The sequence below is a fragment of the Haliaeetus albicilla genome, chromosome 8 (assembly GCF_947461875.1).
Source record: "Haliaeetus albicilla chromosome 8, bHalAlb1.1, whole genome shotgun sequence".
NCBI lineage: Eukaryota > Metazoa > Chordata > Aves > Accipitriformes > Accipitridae > Haliaeetus > Haliaeetus albicilla.
In genome coordinates, this window is record NC_091490.1 from 37,035,484 (window position 1) to 37,054,303 (window position 18,820).

General features: G+C 56.3%; 2 protein-coding genes and 1 long non-coding RNA gene across 6 annotated transcripts in view; 2 read left to right on the top strand and 1 right to left on the bottom strand.

Moving 5' to 3' along the window:
• Positions 1–1,587: 1,587 nt before the first annotated feature.
• On the bottom strand, positions 1,588–2,682 carry PIGC (phosphatidylinositol glycan anchor biosynthesis class C). Its single transcript, XM_069789851.1, has one exon. It carries the CDS (start codon positions 2,572–2,574, stop codon positions 1,696–1,698), a length of 879 nt encoding a protein of 292 aa, XP_069645952.1. The 5' UTR covers positions 2,575–2,682; the 3' UTR covers positions 1,588–1,695.
• A 4,925-nt stretch (positions 2,683–7,607) lies between these two features.
• On the top strand, positions 7,608–10,180 carry LOC138686478 (uncharacterized). Its single transcript, XR_011325868.1, has 2 exons — positions 7,608–7,897; positions 9,604–10,180. It is a non-coding gene; the product is annotated as an uncharacterized lncRNA (long non-coding RNA).
• Positions 10,181–15,921: 5,741 nt separating this feature from the next.
• The window catches only part of SUCO (SUN domain containing ossification factor), a 42,858-nt gene continuing 39,959 nt past the window's right edge, over positions 15,922–18,820 (top strand). For 2 of the 4 annotated variants that reach the window (XM_069789853.1, XM_069789855.1), the window contains exon 1: positions 15,922–16,196. In XM_069789853.1, the coding sequence (XP_069645954.1) occupies positions 16,132–16,196 (65 nt within the window). In that variant the 5' untranslated portion in view covers positions 15,922–16,131. The remainder of the gene's footprint in view (positions 16,197–18,820) is intronic. The other 2 variants (XM_069789852.1, XM_069789854.1) reach the window with 1 other exon arrangement.

Sequence of the window (18,820 nt, forward strand, 5' to 3'; positions counted from 1 at the left end):
CAGAAACTCTGCTTTCTTGTAGCCTCTACCGTGACAGACATTAACATCAGGCGCCAGGCAGGCTAGATTTATTGTACTTTTGATGTACGCTCAAGCCTTGCCCTACTGATGGATTCTGTGACAGCAGCGTTACAATGGCATTAGCCCAGCACAAGTCAGGATGTCCCGGTCGCTGAGCAGCTTTCTGGAAAACCTCCCTGTGAAAAAACAGTCTTTTTTCCGAAGAGCTAAAAAAATGTCATCTTGACTGTGAGCATCTGGCTACTCTGTGCTCCCTGCGAGACTGGAGCACAGGCTCTAAACTTCTGCAGGTTTTAATTAAAACCAAAATGAGATGTAGTCGTCACCATGACGACAACAGCAACATTTAACACTTGGCAAGAGCCGTAACAAAGCACTGGAGGTGTTGGGGACTCCGCCGGGGGTTGCTCATTTCCGAGAAAGCCCAAGGAGCACGCAGCAAGCGCCCGCTCACTGGGGTGAGATGCCGGCGCTCAAAGGCATGGGGTAAATCAAGCAGAAAGTTGCACTTCTGCAGCATTGGGTCTCCAAAAGAGAAAAATTTCCTAAAAACCCAGGTAATGTCAAATGCATCCCCACGAGGTGGGGCTGGGGCAGGCATGTACATCCATCCCTTCCCTCTTGTGGTGCTGGCTCCGGTGGGCTCTGCTCCCTGGGGCGCCCAGAGCAGGGCCAGGCTGCCAAGGGACGGTCCCAGATGGGAGCAGGGAAAGGGGAAAGCACCGCACCGGGGAAGCCCTCCCGGCACCGGGGCTGGCTCGGCCTGGCCTGGCCTGGCCTCCAGCTGGACTTCTTTGCCGGGAGCGCCCTCTGTTGCGGTGTGTGCAGTGCCGGACAGACGGCCGCTGGACAGACGGTGCTGGACAGGACCTTGGTGGGCCCTGCTGTTGTTGCAGCATCTCCCCAGCTGGTGGGTGCACCCACAGGGGACCTTGCTGAGCTCCGTCCCTCTGGCTTGGGGTCTGCGCCTGTTGTGAGGCCAGATCTGCCTCTGGGAGGGGGTTAGAGGGGGGGAGGAAGGCATCTTGCCTCTTCACCCCCCCCTCTCCTAAAGGATTTTGGATAGCGTGGTGTCTGGCAGTGTCGGGAGGCTATTCTGGCATCAGTGACCAGCGGGGTGCAGGTGAGCAGGGCTCTGCACCGCACCCGTCCCAGGTGCCCTCGTGCTTGGTCCTGTAGCACCCACCGCCCTGCACCTCCACCCCACGCACAGTGACCCCCACCCAGCCCCCTTCCCCGCCAGCCCTCCCAGGCAAGTGCTATCAGTCCCCATCGTGCACATCGAGGTCCCTGGGGCTGAGAACCTCCATGGGCATGTCGTGGGGCACATCTGAGGCAGATGTGTGTTTCTGTGTGGTGTTTCTGCTCGGGGGATGCATCCCACCCTGCCCCCTCCCAAACGCAGGTATGGGTCTGTGTGGCCAGAGCACGCACTGTCCCACTCGCCTGCGCCCCGAGCTGCTGCACGGGCCGGCCACTCTGCGGGGTGCAGCTCCTTCCTTTGCCAAAACCAAGCGGGTTGGGTCCGGAAACAGATGCTGAGGGTAACGCAAACGTGGTCCTCGCTGCTGTGTGAGAGGCTTTATTGGGCTGGTGCCCTCCCCGCAGCGCTGTCCCCCAGCAAGGAGCTTTGCACTGCTCACAGCAGAAGGTCCCTCTCCCCCTGGGCCAGGCCTACATGAGGAACCTGGAGAGGTCCTCCTTGATTTCAGCCTCGTCCCACGGTCCGTGGATGTTGTCCTTGAGCAGCTGAAGGCGGATGAGGCAGTAAGGGCAGAGGCAGGAGATGGCGAGCAGCAACGAAGCGAAGAGCACGGCGCCCACGCTGGAGACGGTGGCCAACCCCCCCAGCGCCGCCAGCGCAAAGAGCACCGTCACCCCCACGTAGCACCGGGGCGTCCGGGCTTTCAGCTTCTTCTGCAGCATGGGCCAGAGGGCGAAGATCTGCATGGCAAAGGTGACCATGACAAAGGCATGGAGGGAGCGAGGCAGGCGGGAGGCCAGGCACACCGAGGCGAAGATGGCCATGTTGAGGGACAGCGTGCTGGAGACGATGGCGGCGTTGGCACCATAGTCAAAGAAGATGAGGTGGCCAAGGAGCATGAGGGCCGACATGGCGTAGATGGTGTCCGTGCTGATGGACTCCGTCAGCGTCTTCAGTACCGGCGAGAAGCCGTAGGTGAAGGCGGCGAACACCAGCGTGCTCTTCAGGTCGGCCCACCGCGTCCTCCCGCTCTCTCGCCGCCCGGCCCCGCCGTCCACGGCGTCGAAGAGGACGTAGCCGAGCAGGGAGGTGACCAGGGCCGCCCCGAAAAGCCCCTGCGGGCTCAGCATCCCCGCGTCCATGTACCACCAGGTAACGACGAAGACGCAGACGCTGCACAGCTGCTGCACCACCGCTCCCGACTGGAAGACGACGGCCCGGTACCGGTACCGGCGGGCGTGCACGTTCTTCCGCAGCTCCTCCAGGAACCGCTGGTCCACGTAGTTATCGGGGAAGGGCTGCCGCTCGTACAGCACCTTCTGCCACCGCCGCCCGGGGACCGGCTCCATCTCCCCGGGCCGGGCGGAGGGCGGGGGGGGGGGCTCCGCCGCCGTACACGCACCCGCGGCCCCGGCCCCGCCGCCTCGGCCGGGCCCCGGTGACGGCGCAAGGGACGCCGGGGCGCTCGGGGCTGCCACCTGCCGGCGGGAGCCCCCGCCGAACGGGGCCGCTTCCCCCGGAACAGGCGGCTGGGGTGCGGGGGGGGGTGTTGCGCGGCGGGAGGTGCTCGGGGCGGGGGGCACCGTCAGGCCTGAGACCCCCCCCGGGGCTGCCCTCCCTTCTCCCTGCAAGCAGGCTGTTCCTTGCAGCCAGTTTTGGGTTGGGTTTTTTTTTGGGGGGGGGGGGGGGGTAGGGGAGACCCCAGCCCTATACCAGGATCCTGAGTGCCAGAGCCCTTATCGGGCACGCAGGCTTCTGCGTGAAGGTGCTGCTGGGGGTGCCTCGCTCTGCCTGTCTGTCCATCCGTCCCCCAAAATGGCAGGGCTGGCAGCTGCAGGAGGTACCGCCGGGAAGGAGGGATGCTCCCTGCTGCCGGCTGGGCTGGTCCTGCCACGGCCCCCACACCGGCTGTGCCCACGTGTCGTGGCAAAGGGCTGCTGGGGGACCCTCCTGCACCCCAGCGTGCCATCCTGAAGAGGCCATCAAGCTGGTCGGTGGGATTTGGTCTCTGCTTGGACATACCCGTGTATGTCCAGCTTCACGGCTCGGCAAGTGACCCCAGCTTGTGTCATGAGCCCCACTCCCTGTCCCGGCCCAGAGAAGCACCTGCTTTTCTGGCCAAACCAGGCTCCAGCACCCATGTCAGGGAATGTGGATGTGATGCTGCGAGCACGGGTCACCTTCCCCCTGCAGCTCCTGGGTCCTTGCAGCTTGGTCCTGCCCTGCTCCCCGAACCTGCCGGCACCCTCGAGAAGCGGAGCGGGAGGAGGAAAGGGAGAAGCTGCTGGCTGAGCAGGGGCGGAGAGGTGCAGCTCTACAAGGACACCCATCTACTGCACTACCCATCCCCTCGCCAAAGGGACCAAGCTAGCGTGCAGCAAGGGGAACAGGGAACAAAAAGGGACGAGGGAAGGTTTTGCAGAGGCAAGAGGCGTTTTCCTTAAGTGTGTGTTTGTTTGTGCTCAGGTCAGAGCCTTCCCAGCCCCAGAGAGGTGTTTGCTGTGGAGGAGCTGCTTACTTTGGCCTCTCCCGAGAGGCCTCAGCCCGGGGTAGAGCAGCCCTGAACACTGCCCTGTTTGTGCTTCAGGAAGGGGCGTTCGTGGCTGTCCTGTCACGGTAGGAGCAGGCGAAAGAGCTGATGGTTGTTCCCCCCCCCAGCCCTCACATGTTTCCCTTCACACAGGCTAGAGCCAGCCAGCGCCAGCCGCGGGGGTGTCTCCAACCAGGACCCCACCTTGTCCAGATACGTGCAGAGCAGCAGGTAACCCCCACACTGCTGGTGTGCCTTCGGGGGGGGGCCTCGGGCTGAGCCAACCCACAGTGACATCTAAAAAGTGCCACCTCCCAGCCCCATATCACTGCACTTGCTCCGCAGGGTAGGATGGTAGGATTGGCTGCTGATCCCGTGCAGGTACCCCGTGCCAAGGGGTGAAGCCGGCAGCTGCCAAGCCAGGATGGAGCTGGACTCAGTTTTAGCTGTCCTACCTAAAAGCCCCCCATCCCCACACTTTGCACGGAGCCATGCATGTGCCTCCGTGCGCACAAGCCGGTGCCCACAGGGAAGGGCAGTGCTGCCAGCTCCCACGATTGCTGGCATTGCCTTGAAGCCCAAGGCCTGGGAACTCGAGATTTGGAACAAAATGTCACTCTCCCAAAGTCACAGAGAAAAGCTTGGAGGCAGCGCGCCCCTCCTGCTCCCCTGAGAAGTGCCACGGCCACCATGGTGGAGGGATGCCACCTCCCATGGGCACGGGCAGGGCAATGCTGTGCTCTTGCTGCAGCCGGGTTATGGCAGGTTTGGTTTGACTTGTCCCTGGGCTCTTGTGCATGACCGTGATGCTCTGAGGACTGGAACAGTGGGCTGGGGCATGATGCTGCCTCAATGTCATCAGGTCCATCTGGAAACCCCAGTGGAGGGGGGAGAGTAGAGGTGAGGGGTGCTTCTTGTGCCCCTTGAAATCTCCTCTGCTGTGGACCACCAAAGTCCCCCTCAGAGGCAGGGAGAGGTGAGAGACTGCTGCTGGTTGGTGACTCGCAGCATCCCTGAGCCGTGCTGGGCGATGCCAGCCATGGCGGTGGCAAAACAAAGCCCCTCTGGGAGATGCCAGCACAGCAGCTGTAGCCCCCCCACGGGGTGCCCAGCCACCAGACAAGGGGATCACCCTGGCGCTGGCTCCGCACCCTTGGCAGCACTGACCCCAGTGCCGAGACCCATGGGGCCTGGTGCCCACTCGGTGCTTGGGAGACCCCAACGGGCTCCGGCTCGAAGCAGCTGCCGCTGCTGCACTGGCGCTGCGTCCCCGCAGGAGGTGACAGTGTTTGCTCTGCCACCGTGTGAACGTACTGCCCACAGTCCAAAGGGCAGCTCAGCCCTGCCGGGGTGGCCCAGACTTTGCCTGCAGGGGAATGACTCACCTGCCTGCACAACAGTCCTAGCGGGACCCGCCATTCGACCCGCCACATCACCGTCCGAGGGGAACGTGTGCCGTGGAGTCACCCCTCAGCCCTCCTGGGGCTACGTGGCCAGTGGGGCTCTCTTGGTGGGGACAAGCAGTTGCTAAGGTCAAGGATGCAAAAGCTCTTTCTGAGCATCTTAATTCCCGCTCTGGATTCCATGCAAGACGACCTCCCTCAACTCACGATTAGGTGTCCCCAAGTGCCACTGGCCTCTGGAGAGGCTGTAAGGTGGTGAGAGCTTTGAGACCCTCTGCTGAAATGCAGGAATGAGGACCTGGATGTCATGATGCTACAAACTCTGTGTATGTTGAGGACCTGTTGGCTTGGCTGTCCCCTGCCCTTTGCAAAGGGATCCCACTGTGGCTTTGTTTAGTGTCTGCCGGGCTCTGAATGTTTGAATACACTGCTAAAGCTGTTTGGAAGGAAGGCTGGAAAAGGTGACAGGCTGGGACTGAAATAGGTGTGTCTGATCTAGACCTCCACTGGAGATTCTTGAATATCAAAGTATTGAGGACACTGCACCCCCCACCTCCGGCTTGGGGCTGCCTCCAGGTGTGTCTGCTTCTCCTCAGGGTGGGACCATCACTTGTGCCCCAGAGAAGCAGGCTTTGAAATAACTAAACAGCACACCCTGCTTAGGGTTTGAGCTTGCCTGAGGCTGCACGCGTGAGGGTGGATCCTGCACCTCTCCATGACCCTGGGCTGGGGCTCTTCCCCTGCATCCCACCCGCGTCGCCCCTTGGGGGATAGGGCTGTCCCAGCTGCAAGTCCGCAATGGCGCCAGCAGCTTTGCAGGCTGCCTTGTGGCGTGGGCTTCATCCTTCTTGCCATCCCCCTGCAGCGAGCGGTGCCTGCAAGGGTTGTGCTGCGTGTCCCGGGTTGCTGTGGCGGAGGTGGGTCCCTCCATGGGCCTGGGGCAGTGGCACAGACGGGGCTGCCTGCGAGCGCAGCTATGGATGCTTGGGCTTTGTTTCTCTGCCAAGCAATCCCCCAGCCTTCCCCTTTGACCCCGGAGCCGAAGCCTCCCTCCACAGGAATGTTTTTCGGGGGAAGGTTGGCGCAGCTCCAGCTGCTGAATTTTTCCATGCCCAGAGACCGTCTCCTGCCTTAAATGGCCCCATAACATGGGCTGCGTCTGCTCGCCTGCAATCACCTATTTAAGGATTTTTTGGCTCCAGTCCCCAGCAACGAGTGGGATGACACCAGCTCAGTGCCTTGCAGCTGGGCTGAGCCCCATGGGGGGACACTGGGGGACGCGGGGCTGGTTGCCCTGGGGTCCCCCACAGCGGTATGCCCAGGCATGGGGGAGTTTGGTGCTGCTCCAGCTCTCCCAAGCATCTCCCTTCCTGTGTGCAAGTCAGATTTCCTAGATCTAGCTCCGCATCCCAGTCCCAGGGGGACTTGTGCCACTGGCAGCATGTGAGCCAGCAGTGGCATCCCCTGCGCAGAGATGCCCTTGCCGTGGGCAGCCCGTGCCACCGAGGGATGCTCCTGGGCCCCCTCAGGCACAGCTCCTGCCCACCCAGCTGAAGCTGCCCAGACCTCCGAGCCCTCCTGCCCTCTGCAGCATCTTCCACCACCCAGGAAACCTCCCTGCAAGCTCAGGTGATGGATGCTCTGTCCCATACAGGCTCAGCGGAGGCCCCACCGGCCCTGGCCATGTGTCACAGTGCTGGTGGTGCAGCCAGGGCAGGGAGCGTGCCACAATCCCCGTGGGTCTCCATCCTGAGGCCGGACAGTGTGGGAGCACCAGGAGCTCCTGGTGGGGATGTCACCGGTTTCGGTGTCAGAACTCTCTGTCCCAGGCAGGTCATTTCCAGAGTACAACCTGCCCTATGGAGAGGAGCCTGCCCCAGGGCACAAACCAGGACCTTGCTGGAAACTGCATGAAGGTATTCCCGGGTGAATGGCTCCTGCCCAGGACAGAGAGGACCTAAATGGTGGTGAGTTGCTGTTTTCCCTTGTGGCAGCATCCTAGGGGCATGGGGGACAGGCTGGGCAAGACGTGGAGGCTTATAGGGGGGCACAAGGGTGGTGGGAAGGGAGGCAGAGCAGCCAGGGAAGGGGGAAACTAGTACCATCCCAGGCAATGAGCTGAGATGAGGAGGTACCCAGGCTGCTGGAGGAACCCAGTGATGCTGCTCAGGGCTGGGGAGAGCAGTCCAGGAAATTGGGATCAGGTCTGAGGAGCCCAGGCTGGACCAGCATCTGCCAGGGTGAGGTTTGGGATTTGCTGACCCTGCTGCAGGGGGAGAAGGATGGGAAAGCTGCTGTGGAGCTGTGTTGAGGAGCTGGGGCAGGAGAGATGCAATGTGGAAAGGCACATGCTTGCAGGGACATGACCTCTGGAAGACACAGTCTCTGGGGTCGGCTGCTAAACTGAGCTCCCTCAGTCCTGGCATTCCCCAGCGGTCAGCACGGATCGGTGAGCCCCTGTGGCAAAACACCCTCCCCACCGCCCACGCTGGGCTCCAGGGAGAGGGACAAGCCAGCCCAGCTCCAGGGCAGTGGGTCAGTAGGGTCCCATTTTGTAGGGGAACTCCGTGAAGGTGAAGATGTCACCTAGTGAAGATGTTTTTGGTTTTTAATCTGCTTTAAAAAAAAAACCAAAACCAAATAAAACTAGGAAACTGCAGCCAAAAATGAAGTCAATGATGTGCTTTGCCACCTGCAGGGTGCTCCAGGGTGGGATGAGTCCGAACTTCAGCTCTCCAGGTAAGCTCAGCTCAACCCTCAGCCATACGTGGCACGTCCCTAATGCAGAGACATAGGCAGGAAACCAGACCTTGGGGGTGAAAAATTAAAACCTGCCTTTGGGACCTGAGCGTGGGTTGTCATGGAAGGTGAAAAATGTCTGAGATTCAAGATTTGGGAGTGAGGAGGGTCTTATGGTTCACATGGGTGCCCCCGATACCTGGCAGAGCATGGCTGGGGCTCCAGAACAAAGCTTTGCTGAGTGGTTTCTGACTCCATTTGTCTTTGTTTAGCACCGAATTTGAAGCATGGGGATGGGATGTGAAGTGCTGATCCAGCCCTGCCACAATTAGTGAAAAGGCATCAAGAGCTGCAGGTGGCAAAACACTGAAAAACCCAACTCCCCGGAGGGCAAAAGCAATGTACCACTGGGGAGAGCTGGTTACCAGGGTGGTGGTTGCTGGAGCCACATGCCAGCTCTCCAGTGCCAGCTCTCCATCGTGCCAAGCCTCGTCCGGCAGCCACTTCCCTCCCCTTGCAGCTTTGGGATGCGGAGCGAGAGGCACGAAGGGACCCACTGTTTCATAACGAGGTTTTTACCATCTGCCCAGGGGCTATGTTTGTTCTGTAGCTGTGCAGGTGCAAAGCAAGCCAGAAATAGATGGAGAAGGGGACACTGGATGAAAAGGCGCATGCGAACAGGCCAGCTGGGGAAAAATGTGGCATGTACAGATCAAAAGAGGTTGTAAATCACTGCTTTGGCTTGGTGCACTGCGAAAGGATTCTCCTCTGTGCTCACCCTCCCACTTGACTAGTAAAGAAGCATTTGTTCAAACACAGCATGGCCTCAGCCTGGAAACACAGCAGTTTCGGAGGAGATATTTGCTCCAGGAGCCCCTCCTGCCCTCTTCCCAAGAACATCTACCTGAAGCCTCCAAGCAGGAGCCCGTGCTCTTGGGAAGAGTGGTGCGATGTCAGTGGCTGACGTGTTTTACACATGCAGTGCTTCTCCCTGCAATACGAGCTCATCCTCCCCCAAAACACAGGGAGGAGGGTCCCCTGGTCCTGGCCCTGCAGGACGTGCATGTTCCCCTGCGAGCACGTGAGTCCCCGAGGAGTGACAGACACTCTCCGCTACAGGCCACCCCCTCACCCGCCTCCCTGTTTTCAAATATCTGCCACAGAGGGGATGGAGCCAGGTGGGAATTTAGTTTATTTTAGTACTCAGCAAAAGGGGAAGAGAAGCAGCTGAGCCCATGGCGTTCCTCATGTGTGTCCAGACAGCCCTTCTTGTCTCTCACCCCCACTGCTTGCATGTGGCGGAGGTGCTGCTGCTCCCGCGCAGGCTGTGCCACCCTGCCCGGCACGCTCCTGGCACACTCCCGGCACGCTCCCGGCACTGCCGCCCCAGGGCCCCAACTGCCCTCCTAGCCCCAGGCTGTGTATGGGGGTCTTGGTTTTGTGTTGAGAAAGCCACGGATATGCCGTCCTGCCAGATCATGCACCTGCGATGTTGCCCACTTTGGTCTCAATTTGCATGGAGCCATGGAGGAAACCCAGCACCATGTTGCACTGGGGGTTTTCCTGGCCCCTCTGCTCACCCTTGGTGCTTATGGGCAGCTTCAGCCCATGCTATCCTCCCAGAAATAAAGCCCCCAGAAAAGCTTTACACTTCCATCACAAAGTTTTGCCATTTCTGTAGCAAGATTTGCTTTTCCTTTTCCCAGGGGGGCTCAGCCGGCAGCTGCTGGGAAGCACTGGGGGGACCAGCAGGCACCCACCGCAGCAGTTCACCCCACTGGAAGGCCCAGTCCCAAACTACATCATGCAACCAAGAGTTAATTTTGATTCTCTGTGTCTCAGTTGCCGGCAGCCTTTGGACTTTCCCCGCTCCATCAGCCCCTCCCAAATGGCAAGAGCAGCTCCTCAGCTGCCGACTGCGTTGTCTTCTCCATCTGGCAGTGGGCAGTGGCTTCTGCACCGGTGGCACGGCATCGAGGCGAGATGCTGCTGAAGGTCACACCTTGAATGCCTGCCAGCCAGGCTAGGAGAAGGTGGGCCCCTTCTCCTTGAAGCCGTTTTCCATCCGTTCCCAAGCACCAGCTGTAGGAAATGATGTTTTCTGTTGTGCAGGGGCTCTGTGGTCCCGAAACGGGGCCAGGAGATGCTGCAGCTTCCTGCTGCACCCTGCCTGGGCATCCCCGCTGGAGCAGTAATTTTGTCTCCTATTTCTAGGCAAAGTTAAAATTGAAACGAAGCCACAGGAAATGAGCAAACCAAATACAAATGTTTTCAAAAGTGGAATTCCCATTTCAATTAATTTTCTTAATCTTATTTAAAGTTTTGATTTTCAGCTTTTGAGCCACTAAAGAGGGGGCTCGGAGCCAGGCGGAGGAAATCTCTCTCTGGACCCAGCTGTGCCCCCTGAGAGCCGTGCGAGGGGTCTGAGCCTGCCACAGGTGGTCCCGGCCACGGCTCCATCACTGCTTTTGGGAGCCATGGGACTGTGCCACCGTCTACCCGTGCCAGATTTCAGGGATCTTTCAGGCAGGATTGGGGCTGGCTGGCTGGAGATCAGAGCAGTCAGTCTCCTACACCAGGTCACACAGACCCTGCCAAGTGTCACTGCGTGCCATCGTCCCTGCCTGCCAAGAGGCGATCTGCCTGCCGCTCCTCGGTGCCGTCGCACACCGCTGCGCCAGCCCACACCCATCCACGCTGGCCTACATTAACTGAACCTAACAAGGCTTTGTGCAGAGCAAGCATTTTGGTGACCCGGCCTGTGAGTATCTGCAGTTTGATCTGCCGGTTGCTGTGACCGCAGTCACAGCCCAGCAGCCCCGGCATGGCATTGTCTGGGTTTTAACTGATGCAAAGGAGAGGCGCAGGAGAGGGAATCAGTGTCTGCACTGGGGGATATCTGGGACATGCGTTGGGGACTGCAGACACATGGCCCTCCCTGCAGGACAGCACGGCAGCCCTGGCACGGCAGAGGCATGACAGGAGCAGAATCACTGGTGCAAACTCCACCGACGGTCTCTGCTGCCTCAGCCCAGGGGTGAAACCTTGCAGAAACCCTCCCCAAAAAGCCCATATCTTGGAGACAGTTTATTGAGTGATGAAAGAGCAATTATCAGCTCAGCTGGAGGCAGTGTTGCTCCTGTTTGATTTTGCAAGGAAAATTATTCCACCCTCCACCCCCCCACCCCCCTTTTTTTTTTCCGCACAGCTTGTTTCACTTTGGTGTGAATCGCAGAAGAAATAAAAGAAATTCAGGATTTTTAAAAAGTTTTACACTGGTTTGCTGGATTCTCTCCTGCAAGTGGTTAACGGTTCATCTAAAGTCAGAGGAAGCTCTCTGAAGCAATCTTGCAATTTACAGCTTTTCCTTGCTAAATAAGAAACGGTCAGGAAATTAAACAGGAAATTGTGTCTGGAAGGGACAAAAGTTGCGTTGTCAGAACCTGCTTACAAAAGATTTACTTTATTTTAACCAGTAAAGAGCCAAGATCAATAGTCAGAAGAGGAAGGAGTTTGTGCGAATTAAATCACACATTTAAAAAAACCCACTTGGGAAAACAAGAAGCCTTTGTAAGGAGTAGATAGGGATGAATGGGAGAGAAGGCTTAGCATCTGCAGCAACCAAATGCTGGAAAGTGCTGCAAGACGAAGGCCCAGGGTGTAACCCAAGATCAGGTGTCTCTCCAGAAGTCAAATACTGCTCCACGGCCTCAGTCCCCAAATCTCTGGGAGATACTCTACAGCACTCCGAGGTCCATTTGAGTGTTTGAGTGCAATGGACAAGCATTGCCCCCTCGCTGTGCAGGGTTTGCAGGTAAAACAGCAGCACCTTTTCTTTCCTCCCACTCAGAAACTCCGCATCAATGTGCCCCTTGGGTGGTCACCTCCAGCTCTCCCTGCCTGGGGTGCCAAGCACCACGACCCAACCGCACAGTCCTCTGTGCCTGCACATCAACACTGCAGGCATGGAGAGCTCTCCCCGCCCAGGGGATGCAGGTACGTCCACCATCGGGTGACGTGGTGGCTCGAATTCAGGCCCACGGCAGGGCTTGCCCTCCGTGGGAACTGCACCAGCTCACTTCATCCTGGGATTTGGCCAAGAGAAAGCCAAGACCCTGCTGCAAACATGCAGCACTTTTTGAGAACCCCATGCAAATATTTGCTCCCAGATAACCCTACAGTACATTGGGCTTGGGGTTAATTATGGGTTCTAGTTGGGAGATTGGGTAATCTCTAATTCTTTTTTACCATTATACAGCTCATTTTATCAGTGGTTGAGAAACAAGCTTAGCAAGTGCTGGTATGCAGGTACGTCAGAGGTGATGAATCAAGACTTCTGTCTGGCTGATGGCACCAGGAACTTTAGGTGGATGCTTGTACCTGGTGGGGACTGACTCGAAGAGGCTTTTTCTCTGGAATCCTGCCCGGTCACTGTAATGGTTCCCCTGAAATGATCCGTCCTCTGTGACAGCTCTTTAGCTGTGTTTGGCCTAAGCTGTGTGTGATTAATCCCCAGCTGGTAACGGGACTGTAGCACGCGGGAGCTGTGCCATCCAAGAGCAGCCACATGGGCTGAGCAAGTGTGGCTTCACTGCCTTTTCCCCTCCTCTTGGGAAAAAGCTCTTGGCCAGGAAGCTGGAGGAATTACTGTCCTGGGAGCACAACAGAGCCTGATGACGGAGATGGTCCCAGCTGTAAGCCGTGGCATGGCCCTGAGCAAAGCATCCCCTGCCAGTGCTGAGGCAAGTGTTCCGCCTAGAAATACTGAGCAATGGGTTAATAAACGTTTACCAACTCTTCTAGCAGACAGCTAAGCAGTTGTTTAAATCTCCAATGCTTTGTGGGAAGATTTCTCTACTGCTCTGGTCCTGGCCATCCCCAACATGCTGAGTTTGTGGCTGAGGCTGTGTTGGTGGGATGGGGAAGTGCTCTCTGCCTGCTGGGTGAGGTGGCCACAGGTGCATCCATTAGTCAGAGGCAGGATGCCAGGTGGTGTGCAGGTGTACACCTTGCCGGCATCTCCCTATGCCGACACACCGCTCTCACTCGAAGGGGAAGGTACTATAACTCCAGCAGCATCCATGAAGGAGTTGAGTCCTATGTGTCTCCCTGGGGGTCATGTCCCGGCAGGAGGCAGCTGCAGCCAAAGCTCACATTGCCCTGCCTCTCTGTGGCACCCTCCAGCCCCAAAGGGGGAGATTTTGGGGCACTCCCTGACATGGTTAAAACAGCTGCAGGTGGGATGTGTGCTGTCACTCCCGCGGCTTGGGGAATTTCCCACCACCGACAGCGCAGAGGCATGCCCCTGAGCACAGACTCTTCCTGCACCTGTGCTGCTCTGGGCCTAGCCCTGCTGTGCATCCCTGGAGGCACAGCCAGGCCCCCCACACTGTATCTCTGCTCAAAACGCTCCAAAAGACAATCAGACACTCACACAGCCATGGATCCACACTGCCACTGTGCCATGTCTTAGCTGCACAAGGCTGAAGAAACCCTCATGGCAAAGGTGCTGGCTCACGCCCCCACCCAGTGCCACCAAGCAGCTTCTCAGTGTTTTTCAGGACGCGCCTCACTGCCGTAACCAGCTGGGGTGCTCCTGTGTCATCCCGGCTCCTGGGGTGACAGGACCTGATGAGGGAGTTGAGCGGCACTGGGGGAGCTGGGCTTACTGCTGACTGGCTGGGAGAGCTGCCCGCGGGCTCTGTGGCAGGCAATTGCACCAGGGACACAAAGCAAAGCTGCTCACTGTCAGAGCCGCCCTCCTGGCCACTTTCATCTTGGTATAATCTGTACTGTGGTTTAGAGAGACCATTTTCCTCTGCTAGAGGTTCACATTAAATCCCATGGTCTTCTTCCAAAACCTACCAGTGACTTGCACAGCCATTCACTCCTGTTCAACCTACTGAGTCACAGCCTTGTTCAGCGGCTCCAAGCCAGGCTTCTGGCTAAGCTGCAAGGTATGGGGCAGCGGGTGCTGCTTTGCACCCTGGCTCACTGCCCCCTGTGCTGTTATTCCCCCATTTTCCAAAGAGACACAGCAGGGATCTCTCCAGGATCCTCCTGTGACACCCCCCTCCTCAGCCACTGCAGGACAGCCTGTTTCTGTCACAGGGCAGACCGTGGTTTGCTGGCCAGGGGGGTTTAAAGCCCAACCTGTGTGGACATGGGGCACAAAGCTGGAGCTTCTCCCTTTTCCCTTAACGTGTTGGCACGCAGGCCTGTCTGCTGTCTGTGGCACGCAGAGCTCTCGGAAGGGCAGGGGATGCCAAGTGTTGATGAAAGCACAAAATTACAGGGTGAAAAACCGGGAAAAGAACAGACACAAAGACTCTCCAGAGGTTTCCATTGCTGGCTGGGAACATTTACTCGCAGCTGGCTGACTCCAGTCATGCCATCCTGCAGCTCGGCAGCACCAAGCTGAGCCCTGCAGGCACCCCCTCCTGTTTGGGAGTCCTCCTGGATGGCTGTAAGGGCCAGTTTGTGGGGCTGGGGCTGGAACTCCTGTGGGAAAAACAGCAGCTGTGGCCTGGGAGGGCCCTGCTCCTGCATGGATTGCTGTGACTCACACCCTTCCCATACCTCCCCCCGGGCAAAGCTGTCCTTCCCTTCCTTGTTCAGAGTCCTGACATGTGCACGTTTCCAACGGGGCGTGCTCGGCGTGCTCGTGACTAATCCACCTGTGCCTTTCAGGGCTGTCGTAATGCCCTGCGGGCTGGGAGAGCAGCACACGTTGCTGCTCGCTGTGGCTCTGATCACGCGGCAGCAGCAGGAACCCCAATCCTGAGCTGGTTTTTTGGCATAAGTAAGTTGTAAGGATGGTTTTCTTGGCTACCATAGCTTGGTGTAAAGCCCACCTTACAACGCCATGCTTCAGATGGGCAGATTTAGGCCTGGCTATCTACAAAATCCTTACTGTTTTGGTAGTAACTGTTGTGTCTTTCTACCAGTCTACCCAAATGTGCCGGTATCAGGAAAGGCACCTCTCTCCTGTCCCACATTGGGAGTGGGCACCCATGGATACCAAGATCACGCTTACAGCTGCCTGGCCTCTATTCCCCCATGCATCTCCCAGAAGGGGTCCACCAGCCCCAGCCATCAGAGCGAAGGTAGTGCCAGGGAGGGAAACGGGGAAGGTCTGTGCAGGCAGCTGTGGAGCTGGGGAGAGATGCTGGGCCAGCACGGCTTGGCCAGGCTGGCAGGTCCTGCGCACAGCTCCATGGAAAGCACTCCTTGTGTGGGCCTCACGACACACCCGGCCGGCTGCCACGCAAACCCTGGCTCAGCTCTTGCTCCTACAATGACTAAATATGCACAAAACCACCTTAAACGCTTCTCTGGCACCCCTTGTGCCTATAAACACGAGACGGACTGCCATCGGGCTGCCAGCGGGTGAGGCCTGAGCCCAACTGCTCCTCACGGGTCGCCTCAGGTCGTCTGCAAAATGGCGGATCCCTCCGCACCCCCTCTCCCGCCCGGAACTACAGCTCCCAGCAGCCCCCGCGCCCCGCCCCGCCCGCTGGGAAAGTGGTTGCCCCGCCCAGTCCGCGACTTTTTTTTTTTTCCGCTGGGGGCCTCAGCCGACACCAATCAGTGCTCGGCTCTGTGGGGCAGCCCGCGGAGAAACCTGATTAAAAAAATAAAAATTATAAAACTGTCATGTCGGAGCGCTGTTCCTTAAAATGTCCCTCGCACCGGAGGTAATGACGTTCCTCGCGCGTCCGGAGGCCTCGGGTTTTGCGGTCAGCCGTCATTTATTACTATGGCGATTTCCCTTTAACGGCTTGTTTCGCGCGGACACCTCGGAGGGGTCCTCGGTGGGGCGGGGAAAGAGAAGGCCGCTCTCTTCATTCGCCGCCGCGCTGGAGGGGAGAAGCCAATCTGCGCCGGCAACCGGAATATGGGAGGCGGGGCCAGCCCCCAGTGCGCAGGCCATTGGTGGCGGCGGGGCTCGGGGGCGTGGCGGAATGGCGGGGAGGGTGACGCGTATCCTTCCAGCTCAGCGCGTGAAGGAATAAGGGGCGGAGGGGTGGGGGGGAGGGGCCGCGCTCGGCGGGCAGTAACGGCCGCGCTCGCGCCGCCGTGTGTCGCGTTGCGTCGGAGCCGCGCCGCGCCGCGCGGGGGAGGGGCCGCTCCAACGGTCGTTCCTCCGCCGCCGCCCGCGCTTCTCCCGCCGTCCCTCTGCCGGGGAGGATGCGCCGCCTCTTCCCGGCCGCGGCAGGTAGACGGGGGAGACGATGAGGGAGCCGCCCCGCCGGCTCCTGGCGCTGGGCTCCTGCCTCTTCCTCTGCGCCGTGCTTTGGTGAGTGCCGGCCGCGCCGCGGGCCCTCGCCCTCACGGCCTCGGGGCGCCTACTCCGAGGTCTCCCGGGGACGGCGGTCTGCCGTCGCTCGGCGGCGGTGGACCCCGACGGCGGGCCCGCCCTCAGCCCTGCCGCTGCCACCCTCCCCGGCAGCCCGGGGCCCACGGGCCCCTCCTGCTGCCCCGGGTCCGGCGGGGAGAGCGCCCTGGTCGGGATGCTGAGAGCTGATGGTCGGGGACGCGGGGGAGCGGGAGGTGGTGCCACTGGGGAAAGAAGGGGGCTTCCTTTTGGAAGAAGAAGAATGTGTTAATGTGCTGGTAGCACGCGGTGTGGTGGTGGTAGGGGAAAGGCAGGTTACAGCTTTTGGGAGGGTAATTCCCGCTGCTGTGAATAATAGTCATTTGCTGCGTTCGTGAAAACAAGCGGTGTCAGATGTGGAGCGAGTTAGCCCTCAAATATCAGGGGTTCAAAATTATGCTGTACGTTTCTGCATGTATTTTGTTGCTGCTCTGTGCTTTTAACAAGAAGGCTTGCTTGCTTGTTTTTTTTCAGGCTGAACTTTGGCTGTGTTCTCTGAAAGATCACGATGCCTTATTCTTGAAACCGATTTTCTGTGACTGGCTGGAGTCGTGTTAAAATAAAGCCAATGAGCCCTTTAATTTCTGCATTGGTTACGTCTTTGAGAGTGCTTTTCATAGTGATTACCTTAGCTATACCTTGTTCCAGCATCTTCTCTTTACTTTGTTTTCAAACTTTCTTAAAAGATGACGTTTATTAGAACACAAATATTGGGAGAATATATTTTTGTATGCTAAGTTCTAAGCTTCTTAAACTTTGGTCCCCTTTGAACTCCGTGACTCACTGTTTGAGAAATGCTAGCCAGTTTGAACAGCAAACTGCAAATATTGAAAATGGAAAAGCAGCAGTTGTTAGAGGTAATAGTGTATCTGCTGTATTACTTTAATACATTTCCTGTAAATTGTTTAAATAGTCTATTAAAAAAAAAAGAAAAAATTGACATAGTCTTGAAGTTCTGGGTTGTCTTACAGTTGATTCTCATTGGATGAAGAAAGGGGGAGCCCAGGCATCTCTCTGTACAGAATCAGTTGCAATCTGGTGCTGACCCTTTTGTTACTGGGTTCGGACAATCCTGGAGCAAATTTGGTTCGTGTCATCACATTTTTGTTTTTAGGAAACAAAACAGTGAGTCTAAAAAGTGCTTGAAAACTCTGTTGTCATGTTTATATTTAGCACAATTTTAAACAAAACCGCTCCTAGCCATATAGGTTTGATTAAGTGAGCTGTGAACCTGCTGAACTGTCTCTAGACAGCTTTTCTTTTACTTGTTGGGCAATTAAGTTTCTTCTCGCAGAAGGTTCTACTTGTACAGTTAGGATTCTTATTAGGAAAACAATTGTTTCTTTCTTACTGTGTCTTGAAGGCTGATAACCTGTTTCTGCCTTGAAACATGAAGGTATTCTCATCTTAATGATATCTAGATGGTCAGAGTAACTTTTTGTTGCTGTGTTCTTAGTCTGCTGTTTTAACAGAACTGTTTAGTTTAATAAAAAGTTTGGCACCTACTCCATATTGATAAAGGAATATCACGTTCAACTAATTTGTTGAAATAATACACTTGTTCTGTAAAGCTCAGACAACTTCTGTGTTCATCTTGGGTAGTGTTAGGAGAAAAATTGAGCTGAGTTTTTTCTTACTCTTTAAAAGAGATTGCTCTTTCAAGCAGTGTCTTAACTGATGATCTCACTGAGTATCCCAAACCTTTTACTATTAAAAAAAAAAAAGTAGTTCAGATTATATGTTCACCTTGCTCACTCTGGCTGCTTTTGATTGAAGAGCCAGTAGATTAATTTACATGTTGGGAGGCGCACAACTCTAGTTCCCTAGTCTCTGTTGTCCAAACATAAATTCACTTTAGAGAGTTTAAAATCCTCTGTCTGCAGGATGGCATTGTGGCTTGCTTTAATTTCAGTAGCTATGTCAGAGTTGTAATTGGAAGGTCTTGAAGTCTATTAATTCCTGTATTATTGCTGGACTGCGTAACATGATAAGTTGTGATGTATTGAAAATCAGCAACTTTGTTCACATGAGCGGTTAAGAAACTTTAAATAGTAAATGGAAGGCTTTGTGTTATGAATGTTGGCATGTGTGACAAATGTTGGCTTTTTAAATTTAGTTGTCTTGAAATGTAATCTTCAAAGGATTTAATGCTACTAGGAGAGAAGCTCTTTTCTTACAGATGAAACTAGTGGTCAACAGATGATCAAATTAAACAAAGCAGGGGAAAAAACCATGAGACAAAACGGAATTACTGAAAGAATACTTGGGGCTATTTGGACTTTTAAAATTTATTTTTAAAACCTGGGCTTTGTTTTATTTCTGGGTAGATGGTTGCTTCTTTCTTTGGTGAAAGTAAGCTTAAAATAGGAATTTGTTTAATCTCCCATTATGCATTTTAAAGCTTGCCTAAAGAGAAGAATGGAGAAGTATTATTTGGTAAAAATCAAGTGTGTGGGGGAAAGATTGATTTGACTTTTTTTTTTTAACTGGAAATTGTTTAAAAAGATCTTATCCTGTAAAAATGTGACTCTCTCTTAGGAAATGTA

Bases quoted from the DNA above. Each gene is read 5' to 3' on its own strand.
- PIGC (XM_069789851.1), bottom strand. From the start codon at position 2,574: ATGGAGCCGGTCCCCGGGCGGCGGTGGCAGAAGGTGCTGTACGAGCGG.